General features: G+C 50.4%; 1 protein-coding gene across 1 annotated transcript in view; it reads left to right on the top strand.

Moving 5' to 3' along the window:
• Positions 1 to 2,300: 2,300 nt before the first annotated feature.
• The window catches only part of LOC103779563 (disks large-associated protein 1-like), a gene marked incomplete at both ends in the record, with an annotated part of 11,142 nt that continues 1,478 nt past the window's right edge, over positions 2,301 to 11,964 (top strand). Inside the window, 2 exons of the mRNA XM_008947195.1 lie at positions 2,301 to 2,674; positions 5,620 to 5,711. Of these exons, the coding sequence (XP_008945443.1) occupies positions 2,301 to 2,674; positions 5,620 to 5,711 (466 nt within the window). The remainder of the gene's footprint in view (positions 2,675 to 5,619; positions 5,712 to 11,964) is intronic.

The following is an 11,964-nucleotide window of genomic DNA, read 5'->3' as shown; positions in this document are numbered from 1 at the left end:
TCCCCTGCCGAACTGCAGAGCAGCACTGCCCACCAGCCTCTGCTGGAAAGGTTTGGCACCAGATTCCCAAAGCTGGATGGATGCATGTCTGTGTCCTTCGAAGCCCTCACTGCTGGGTCTCAGCTTGCACCCCCAGCACGCAGAGAACGCTCCCCAGGCCACACACTGCTGGGGTGGTTCCTGGGGTATCATCCCCCCCCTGCAGCCTCCACCAGGCTCTGTGTGTCCTGGGCAAAGGCTTGTGCTGCAGTGAGAGAGCTCATTTACCCAGATGTGCACAGTCACCAGAAATGCTTTTTGCCAGCAGCAAAACCACTGGAGAATGGCAAAAAAATCCCTTCACCTCTGTAAGATGGGCATGCTTTCTGTTCCTTCCAGGTACTGGGCTCGTCACAAGGGCTTCAAAAACTGCCCTTCACCCCTATCAACTCTTCACTTCCCCAGAGTTAAAGTTTGACAAGCTCATTTTTAGCCACCCCTCCTCTCAAAGACACTGTGGTTTCTGTTTGAGCCTTCAGAAGTGAATCATAGTTTCAAAACCCTCCCTTACCTCAGTGAAACACTCTTTTTCCATTAGCATTCAACGTGTTCAACATGCGTTCAGGCATGTTATCAGAAACTTATACTGGAGCCTTTTAAAAAAAATCCCGTGTGATTTCATGCCCTGGAAGCACCTTTTACACGATAACTCTTCCTACAGCTCTGGGAGATAGGAGGTGTAGGGATCTGAGAGAGTCAAATCCAGACCCTAACGGCTCCTGGCTCGACAAGCACGTACAGGGCACCCGGCGAGCAGAGCAGCTGTCGTGGAGTTACCTTTCATGTGGGTGGCACAGACGTCTGCCAATTAAAATGATCTGATGAATCACTTCTTGCCGTGTGATTACTGTTAATAAGAATTTATGTTAACGTGTTTGTGTCTGAACTTTGCACAGGTTCATGCCTGCATTTATTTTCCTAAAAAACAGAGCGCACGGCGATTGTTTCTTGTTCTTCTTGCACTTTCTTTCCTCATTGGAAAGTGTTCCAGGACTTCAGTAGCACAGAGCTGCCAACAGCCCCTTAAAGGAAGAGGAGTTTATCTCCTCATAGTGCTTTCTGCATGGAATTTTGTGTACACAGAATATATAGTTCATAGCCAATAAATATAGCCAATAGTTTTTAACCTGGTAGCTTCAAGCTAAGCTTCTAAATCCACAAAGCAGCACTTACAGAGAGAGAGTGGCCTTTAGAATACGTAAAGAGGAGTCCTCATAAACTTGTATTAAAGCCTCTGTGGTTGCCAACACTTACACTTACACTTTCCTTCAAGTGGTCCCCCAACTGACAGGCTTCAGCCACTGACTTCCTTCCACCAGCTCCCTGTGTGTGCAATCAAGCTGCTTGTTTCCACAACTGCTCTGTTATTGTTACGATGAGAAACTGAGGTGTGGCCAAATGTTGTTCTACATTTGTCCTCAGAGCCCTACAAAGGATTTCAAAGTGTTTGAGAAGTCTGTGCAGCACGGGAGACGTTTTATAGCAAGAAACACACAAGCCCAAACACGGTGAGCGTTAATGGACTTTGAACTAGGATGGTTTGGGCACCTCTCTCCGATCAGAAAAATGCAGTTTAAAAGCCTGCATGAGCTTGGTAAATACAGTAGGACAGGGCAGAGAGACAGAAAACAACAGCAGTAAAGCCACATGAAGTACAGTTCAGCTGGGACAAGTGACTGGGGACTTGTCAGCCTTGAGAATCTTGTTTGGAAGCCATAAGCAGCACAAATGTTTTGGTGGAAGGACTTATTTCCATGGGACTTAGAACAGTTAGTAGAAAATAATATTGGAGAAGTAAATACAGTAGGACAGGGCAGAGAGACAGAAAACAACAGCAGTAAAGCCACATGAAGTACAGTTCAGCTGGGACAAGTGACTGGGGACTTGTCAGCCTTGAGAATCTTGTTTGGAAGCCATAAGCAGCACAAATGTTTTGGTGGAAGGACTTATTTCCATGGGACTTAGAACAGTTAGTGGAAAATAGTATTGGAGAAAACAATCCTAAAAAGACTAAGGAGGAGCTTGGTAAACAGGTAATTTCTTTCCCTCTGCTGGCAACTCTGCCACTCACATTAGCAGGAGCAGAGGACGCTGGTGAGTGAGGTATCTCTGTGGTGCTCACACTGGGGGCTCTGGGGGCTCTTTGGCTGCCAGCAGCCTCCTCACATCTGCTTTCTCCATGCTCACTGGTGCATTGAGATATTTGCACCCATTTTCCCTGCAGTGCCAATGAACTAAGAGCTCTGCTGTGTTCTTTCCAGTGTCATCCTGCATTACCACCTATAAGAAGACACCACCTCCAGTCCCACCAAGAACCACCACCAAGCCGTTCATTTCCATCACAGCCCAGAGCAGCACAGAGTCTGCCCAGGACGCCTACATGGACGGGCACGGGCAGAGGGGAGATATCATCAGTCAGTCTGGACTTAGCAACTCCACGGAGAGCCTGGACAGCATGAAGGCACTAACAGCTGCTATCGAGGCCGCCAACGCCCAGATCCACGGCCCCGCGAGCCAGCACGTGGGGAACAACACTGCCACTGTCACCACCACCACCACCATCGCCACCGTCGCCGTCGAGGACCGAAAGAAGGACCACTTCAAGAAGAACAGATGCTTATCCATTGGCATCCAGGTACAGCAGGGGACACGTGGGCCTGACGCTGTGCCGGGGTCCTGCAGCTCCTGGTGCAAAGCTTTGTGTGTTTTTCTTCTCTTCCTGGTGCAGACGTTGCAGCAGCAGAGTCACTCTGCGTGGTGCCAGCGAGGTGTTCCCAATTTATCATGAAAACATCAGAGGCAAAGGATTTGTTTAAGTCTTCTTGCTGCTCGTTGTTCAGCTCTGTTAAATTACACACATGAGCACTAATCTATGAATCCTAACCCAGCAGGGGTCAGAAAGGCATGGATTAAATCACTGAAAGGGAATGTGTAAAACAATGATTTACATTACACTATCACCCCAAAAATGTTCTCGTCCAGCCTCGCTGAATTAATTGTCCCTGCTCATTCATGCATTTCACAGCCACTGGTGGCTTTGTTCCCACTCCAGCCCCAGGAGCAGGGGCTGAGTTCCTTCTGATCTGCCCTTGTCAAAGAAAATTGCATTTTGTTACCTCTAGTGGAGTGAAACGGGAAGACTGACCCTGCCAAAGTTCACTGCTATTTACAGAACGGAGGAGAGCAAATAAACTGGGCCAGTGTAATCGGCTTCCTTAATTAATCTTTCCCATACTACCCCCTACCCCCCAAAAAAAGAATGTTCATAGGACTCCAGCTAACTGCCTGCAGGACTAGCTCTTGGAAAAATACTGCTTGGACTTGCAATTAACTGAGAATCGACACCAGTTCTGGGGGGAGATGACTCCCAGGTGAGCAGAACAGCAACCCACAGCTTCCCACAAGGAGACAGTTTTTCTCCTTGCAGCTGGAGGGTGTAAGCCCAGCACTGAGAGCCTGGGCAGGCTCCTCTGCTCAGCAAAGCCTCAGAATTCATGGTGAAGTCTCTGCATCGGCCTGATGAGGTGGTGCAGGGTGCTGGGTGGAGGTCTGGAGAAGCTGTGGCTTTCCTCTTCCCTCTCCTCAGCACTGTTGCTGCCCTTGCTGCAGCCTTGTTCTGCTCACCTGGCCTTGAACACCTCCAGTGGTGGAGCATCCACAGCTTCCCTGGTCTCACCACCCTTGGAGTGAAGAACTTTTTCCTTATATCTAATTTAAACCTCCCCTCTTCCAGTTTGAACTACAGCCCCTTGTATAAAGTCCCCCCCCCAGCTTTCTGACAGGCCCCTTTGCTGCCCCGGCAGCCCCCAGCAGGTCTCCCCATCTGGAGCCTTCTCCTCTCCAGGCTGCCCCAGCCCAACTCTCTAAACCCTCTAAAGCTCTGAAATTTGCAGATGACCAGCAGCCACATGTGAGAGCTCCTGGGGACAGTCCCCGAGGGGCTGCCAGGGTGGGTTTTGGGTACAAACCACCAGAGATGCCTCAAGCTGGGACAACATGAAGTGAAACCTTCAGCCATGATCCAGCCCTGCAGGATTCCTGCCCGTGCCCCCTGCCACCTTCCCTGTTGTGCTCATCAGTGAGATCTGTAGAGCCAGACAGGGCTCCCCAGTAAAGGCAGACTCCCTTCCCTGCTGCTGCCTGGCCTGGTTTGCAGCATCCTTGCACAAGCACGGCGCTGGGGCAGCTGGAGGGGCTGGGGTGCTGTAGGAGGTACTGTGGGAGAGCTGCTGCAGCCAGAAGGGACTTCTTAGAACCCCCTGCCCTGGGGCAGGCAGTCAGGCTGTCAGCCAGTGTCTGCCCTCCGGCTGGGGAGGGAGCCCAGTGTAGGCTCAGGCTGAGCTCGGGGCGGGCACACACCTCAGGGACAGTTTGTCCCATCTCACAGAGCAGAACAAGCTGCCTCAGCCAGAGGCAGATCCTTGGGCTGCATCCTCCTCTAACAAATGAACCTCGTGGGCACTCGTGGTGAATGTCCCTGCGTGTCCCCTGCACCCCTCAGTCACACTCAGGACCCCACAGGCATGTCCTGCAAGGCAAAACCCTTCCATCATCTCGAGGCTGCTTCTCCCTGGCAGTTATGGGGTTTAAGGCATAGTTATCTCCCCAAAAGCCTCAGCCTCAGGTAAGTGCCTCACCACACGGTTCAGTGATCAGCTGGTGCTGGATGTGATGATCTGAAAGGTCTCTCCCAACCAAAACAACTCTGTGACTCACTGCCAGCTCTGCAAGTCCCACCCCTCCTCCAGCACTCCCCTGCACGGGCTGTTCAGCTGCTGGTGGAACAGCTGCTGGCTGCAGCTGGAGATGCTGCACAGCCCTGCTCAGGGTGGATGCACAGCTCACCTCATGATGCTGCTATGGTCCAAAAACTCTGCGTGCCAGACACTTGTTTCTTGTACAACTAAATGTCATGTATAACCCTGGGAATTAGCAACTACACTGATTGGAACCAGAGGTTTGTTTTACTCAGAGACACATCTGTGATTGAATTTTAACTTCATTCCATTGACATAAAACTCCTCATGGAGGTGGATATAAAGTTCCTGACAGTGCTCCCGGGGTCCACCTGTTTGCATCCCGAAGCAGGAAGGGAGATGCACCCAAGAGCCACACCCACTGTCTTCAAATCTCACAGTACAGTGCTCTGACTTGGGGCACTGACACCTAAACCAAACAAACGCATAATTTTGACATGAATTCACTCCCACATGCACAGACAGACTAACAGGTAACATCCAACCAACAGTGGAGCCCAGTGAATGGAGTTACAGCTGCTCCAAGATGTGCTCTGGCAGAGGTGAGCCTCCAGCCTCCCTAAAACGCTGGACAAGCCCCAGCTGCACTCTGCAGGCTGAATGCTGTCCCACCAGAAATGGTTTAGATGAACAAGCATGACAAACCTTCCCTAATCCCATCAGAGATGGGCACACCACAGATACATCCTCTGGCTAGATGAAGGTACCCACAGTACAAGCTATATGTGCAGATAATTAGTAGTTATCATGCATAGAAATTGTGAGTGGCTGGGTGATATCTCTGCTACAATACATTCTAATTACCTGTCTGGGTATTTTTAAGGTTGATGGTGCTGAAGAATCCACCATATCAGGGGAAAATAAAGCAACCAGTAAGTTCCAGTCCATAGGAGTTCAAGTAGAGGAGGAGAAGTGGTGAGTAAAAGTTAATTCTGTTTTTCTAAAGTAAATAATTATGCCACAACTGATTTTTAAGACCCGAGTTCCTGCATGCACAACCATCTAAACCTGCTCCCTGGGTGAACTGCTACATCACCCCATGAAAAGCTGGGCCTTATAAATGCTGCAGCTCTCACTTCTCAGAGGGGGTTTTTCAGGACCAGTGGGAGAAAAGTGCCACATATTTTGGAGGTCAATAGATTTTTAACAGGCTCTTTTTCCCCACAAAATCTGCCTAGAGAGCAGCAAGTGATGCAGCTGGAGTATTAGGCTCAGGATGGCTGCAGCAGCCTGGAGCTGATGGGGAAGTTGTTTTCCAGCAGAATAATTCCAGCCACGTGGAGCAATGTGGTGGCAGAGCCAAACCAACTGCTTTGCCCAGGTATCTCACCCAGACATCTCTGCATTACAGCTGCTGCCTCCCTAAAGGCCATGGAGATTAAAAAGCAAGCTGTAAAACCAGGCTCCAGTCTGCAGTGGAACCCGAATGAGTAACCAAATGTGCTCCAAAAAAAATGGAAAAAAGAAAACCCCAACACACAAACACCACAACCCAACCCTAGAAGAGTTGTTGTCTCAGGAGAAGCATCTGGACAGTAGCTCGTGTCAGTGAGGGACCCAGCACCCTCCCAGCCTCCCCAGAGGAAACCCGGGTGCAGCACACCCCAGCTGACAGGAGAGGAGATGTCCATTTTCACACTGTGCTTTTCCTACATCTGCTAAAAACACTCAAAAACAACCTGTTCTCTACAGCATTCTCAGTCCAACCAAATCTCCCTGTAGAGCAGCAGAGCGTTTTCCTGTGGTTTTGAAAGGCTGAAGTGATTTCCGCAGGAAAGAAATGTGATTTTGCAATGACCGTGCAGGGCTGGTCCCAAGCTCCTCAGTAACCTGCTCAAACATCTCTGGCTGGCAGCCCTGTGTTAGACCTCAGCCCCACTTACCCACAACCCTTCCAGCACTAGGTAAATGAGCACCTTAGAACAGATGCTGAAGGACCATTTCCCTCCAGCCTCAGCACAAAGGAAATAAATGCCCCAAAAGCTCAACCCTGCCCTGAAAAACAAACCAACCAAAACAACCAACACCAAAAAAAAAAGGAACAAACCAACCAACCAAGAAAGAAATGGCTGTTTGTAAATACCTTACTTCCAGAGTCCTCTTTCTGTTGCAGTGTTTGTTGCTCCAGAGAGGAAGGTGAGGCTGGCCCTGAGCAGCAATGTTCCTGCATTCCCTCCTGACAGCAGCACTTGGGGGGTTCCTCGCTGATAAAGTTGAGGCTGGGGCTGCAGGAAAGGAGCAATCCATCATGGACTTTCCAAAGTGAACTGCCTGATAAAGGGCAGCCCCTAATCCTTAGAAAATGAGTGCACTCGAGACACAAAGGCCTTATCATCACCGTTTGGCACTCATATTCCTACTGTTTTTTTTTTCCTCCTGCCAGAGCAGAGCACAATGTATTGATTATCTGCTACAGGAATAGAACTGTAAATACAGCACATTCTTCCTTGCCCCCGAACATCTGCAGAGCCTCAGAAAAGCTCTTTTGAGCTGAATCTTGGACAAGTGAATGTTTTTTAAAAAATCTTCCAGGCTGCAGAAATATTAAAGAAATATAAAATAAGAAGAATGACATGGCAAAGAGGATGAACACAGTGCACTGATGAGGTTTCCTCGCAGCCTAAGCTCTTGAGTGCACCGTTATGATATGAGAAAGCTCTTTGCTTACACCCAAAGCCCACAGGACACACTTTGTTTCACTCTTCTTTGCTTCCTGCTCTCTCCCCCCACTTTCCCTCACCTCGTGACTGTCATTCTCACACTGAAGAGCCTTACCTCATCATGGCCTTTTGGATAGTCCTGCTTCTGTGCTTGGACCACGCAAGCAAAAGATTTTGCCTCCCTTTCTTGACCTGTGTAGCTCAAAACGATCTTTGAAGGACAGCTCTATCTCTTCCATCTTCCATCTCACTCCAGCCTTTCATCACTCCCTGTAACCCGGGCTCCTTGCCAAGACAAATGAGTCCTCCTCCTCCTCCTCTCACCCTGCTCCAGGACAGCTACCTGACCTACAGCTGGATCCATCCCTGCTGCTCGTCCCATCCCCAGCTCCTTATGCTGCCTGCTCTCAGTTACCTTTTCCACACCCATTCCCTAAGTGCAGCTCTAGGATTTCTAGCATTTGTAGAGTACCCCTGTCCAGTCTTTCCTGTGGAAAAAAACTGGTGTGCCTTTCTTTCAACCTCATCATCTCCCTGCAGTTACATTCTTATCTCTCACCTCATCTCCCCGTGATGTTAACAAACCCCCAACCCAAACGTTCCTTCCCTTTCCTGACACGACCAGGGCAGCTTTGAACTGCATCTAACCAAGCTGATCAGTGCAATCTCAGGGCACTTCATTTCTGCTTGTCCTTCCTCTCTACCTGTCAATTCTTCTTGACCTCAAGGGACCACCTTCCAGTCCTCACTTGCTGTAATTGTCTTGTTGGAAGTCACCCAGTTCTGCTGAACACGAAGAGCAGCCATACCTTGTGCCAGCCCAAGCAGCACCCCCCCTGACTGAACCAGGGGCTCTCAGTCCCACAGCTAGTTTGCATTTTGCCTTCTCTGCCCCCAGATCTGCTCCCATTACATCCTTCCCCCCAAAACTGTCTTGCTTGTTGCTCTAGTCATACCATCAGCTGGTAACTGCACTTGGTTTGCCATCACTGGGACTCATGAATGCTGACACAGTGGTTGTTTCTGAAATAAGAACACTACACGGGAGGCTACGACCATAGACAGATGGTCCTTCAGTCTTTCTGACTTCTGTGGGGCTGCAGAGGGTGCCCCCAGCCCTTGGTGTGGTATGAAGTGTGGTTTGCCACACCTTCCCTGCTGGTGTGGTACAAAGTGGAGAGATGAGAAGTGTCAGTGGGGTAGGGGGGCACAGAAACAAAATAAGAACCCTCTGTCTCTTCAAGGAAAGAAAACTCTACATCTTTGGCTTTTGTGACTCAGCAGGAGCCAGCAGTGAGCCCTGGCACCCAGAGGGCAAAGCACATCCTGGGGTGCATCAAGCAGCTGGTGAGGAGAGGGGACTGTCCCCTGGGGTCAGCTGCTGCAGCCTCCACCCCCAGAGCTGTGAGCAGGGCTGGGCCCCAGCCCTGGGGAAGGGTGCCAGGGACCCTGGGGTGCATCTAGAGCAGGGTGACAAAGCTGGTGACAGGGCTGGGGGGAATGGCCTGTGAGGAGCAGCTGGGGGCTCTGGGTTTGTCTGGTTTGGAGAAGGGGAGGCTGAGGGGTGATCTCTTTGCTGTCTGCAGCTTCCTGGGGAGGGGAGATGGAGAGGGAGCTGCTGAGCTCTCCTCCCTGGCATCCAAGGACACCTGGGAATGGTCCAAGGCTGCACCCCACCAAGGGAGGCTTAGGCCAGATATTAGGAAGCATTTCTTTACTGATGGGGTGGTCAAACCCTGGAAGAGGCTTCTTGGAGAGGGGGTCGACTCACCAAGCCTGTCAGGGTTCACAAACTCTCTGGACAATGCCCTTAATCACATGTATTAACTTTTGGTCAGCCCTGAAGAGGTCAGGCAGTTGGACTAGAAGGTCACTGTAGGTGCCTCCCAGCTGAAAATGTCTGTCCCAACACTGCCATGAAGGGTTAGACTGAGACTCTTAGTGGTGAAACACAACTGTGTGAATGGGAGAAGGGTGATAGAGCCAAGCACAAGATTGTGCAGCTTGAAGCTGTTTGGCTGAGGATCCTGCCAGCAGAGGACACAGCACTGTGTCTGCAACTCCTCCTGCAGCTTGTTGTGTGCTGCTGGTGGTGGCTACAGCTTTACAGGAGCCCACAACCAAGAGAGAGTAAAGCCAATGGGTTGAGTGGGCTGGGTTTAATGTAAGTGCCTCTCAGCCTCACCAACCACCTGCTGGTTTGAAGCCTAGATCTTTCCAGGGTCCTCTGGGTTGTTTTCAGACAGACATACCTAGGGTTGAAACGTAAACATGTTTTTCAGAAGAAAGCAAAAGACTTGGAGAGTGGAATGGCAACAAGTGACCCTGTTGTTGCTGCTCAAAACACATCCTGCTGCTGTTCCTGGACTGGTTTATCCAGTCTGAGGGCTCATGGCTTTCTGCACCTGAGGCCAGATCCCTGCTCTAAGCTGTAACTATTGCACCTTCTGCCTGCAGGGCACGACTGAGCACAAAGGGGCCGAGCCTGAACAGGAAGAAGCAAATCTCTCCTTTGTAACCGTATCAGCAATTCAGGAAAACTGCTGGGTTTTATTTTAGGTAGACCTGGGAATGTTTTGTAGATGCAGAAACAGTTAAAACTTAGTCCTTGGCTTCAGCAGCTCTGCTGAGGTGTGGAGCTTTATCGGAGAGCAGGGCAGAAGAGGCTCCTGTGGAGCACCAGTGGTGTTCAGAGGGAGCAGAAGGTCCTGAGGTGAGGAAGCTGGGTCAGCAGCTAAACTTCCCATCTCGTGGGCATCCTGTGTGGGTGGGCAGGGGGCAGGCAGAGCAGGGGCTTCCTGCACTGCCATTGCAGTCAAGGCACATTTCCTTGGGAGCATTTTTTAATTTTCAGCTGATGCTATATTCTACTGCCCAGGTTTTTCTTTTGAAGACAGATAGCTTACACATTCCCCTGCCAAGAATCTGCCGAGCAAGCCTGTAGCATACTACTAGATAGATAAAACAAAGGCCAAAAAAGTGGGTCATTCTGTCTTCCTTGTTGAGCAGAGGCTGGTTTTGGTGGTATTAGTTCACACTGAACCCAGTAAGAGCACACTCCTGAAAGCTTGGCAACGTGGTGCCTCCAGCAACACATCCCCTTGGCAAACACATCCTGGTGTTTGTGCTTCTGCATTTGGGATTTGGTGTGCACTGAAAAGCTGGGGTGCTAGCTTCTGGGGTGCCTTCAGAAGAATGAGGCCAGCAGGTCAAGGGAGGTTCTCCTCCCCTCTACTCTGCCCTAGCCAGGCCACCTCTGCAGTATTGGGTCCAGTTCTGGGCTCCCCAGTTTAAAAGAGACCAGGATCTACTGGAGAGAGTCCAGCAGAGGCTGCAAAGATGCTGAGGGGCTGGAGCATCTCTGTGCCAGGACAGGCTGAGAGCCCAGAGAAGAGATCTCATCAATATCTAGAGAGCTCATGGGGGGCAAGAGGCTGGGGCCAGACTCTGTCAGTGGTGCCCAGTGACAGGACAAGGGGCAACAGGCACCAACTGGAACCCAGGAGGTGCCACCTGAGCAGCAGGAGAAACTTCTTTGGTGGGAGGGTGCAGAGCCTGGAGCAGCTGCCCAGAGAGGCTGTGGAGTCTCCTGCTCTGGAGAGATCCCAAACCCTCCTGGCTGTGACCCTGGGCACCCTGCTGGGGGTGAGCTGCTGGAGCAGGGGGTGGGATGAGATGATCCCAGAGGTCCCTTCCAACCCCACCATGCTGGGATCCTGTCACTACTGACTAAATGACTGCAAAGGAATCCCCTGTGACCACGAGCTGGGTGGGCACACGTTTGGGTGGGGTTTTGCATGTAGGCATGCATGCACTTCAATGCAGATAGGGGGTTTGTCAGGCTGTTGGCCAAAATAGAGCAATTTTTAAAAACCAAAAAAAGCTAACACATTTTGAACCAAAAGATTTTCATGATGTCAGCCTAAGGCTGAAGTCTTTCTAAGCACTAACAGCAGTCTCACAGCTTTTCACTGCCAGGAACAGGCACAGAGGAAAAGCATAAAGGAGTGTGTGTAAAGGAAGATCATGAAAGGTGTGTATAAAGCACCACCTCTCCCAGGAGACCTTCCCAATTTAGCAGCCTGTTGTTCAGGGACTTCCTAAGCCAGATACAACATCTGTGCAATAGCTCTTCCTGGACACAGCCCCTGTGAATTTGATCAGGTTCTCTTTGAACCTATTTTTACCTTTGGTTTTCCCAGGATCCTGTGGCAATTAAATTACACATTGTGTGAAGAAATACTTCCTTCCACTAGATCTTTAGACCCCTAAAGCCTTGCATCTGGCCACCTTCCTCCTCACAGCCCTGAGAGCTGCTGAAACATCACCCAGCTGGGATTTCACAGCTCTCTCTCAGCCCTCTTGAGCCAACTGCTTCCTAAACCAAGAAACATCTCTCCTCCTGTGGCAGACATTTCCAATGACCTTCCTCCTCCCTTCTGAACGTTTCCTGGTGTATCAGTTCATGGCAAAGTGCTTTGCTCTGCTTGTTGAAAGACAAATCCTGC

This window comes from Merops nubicus, unplaced genomic scaffold (assembly GCF_000691845.1).
Source record: "Merops nubicus isolate BGI_N331 unplaced genomic scaffold, ASM69184v1 scaffold10519, whole genome shotgun sequence".
Classification (NCBI taxonomy): domain Eukaryota; kingdom Metazoa; phylum Chordata; class Aves; order Coraciiformes; family Meropidae; genus Merops; species Merops nubicus.
The sequence above is the reverse complement of the archived record's forward strand: the minus strand, read 5'-3'. Positions and strand labels throughout refer to the sequence as shown.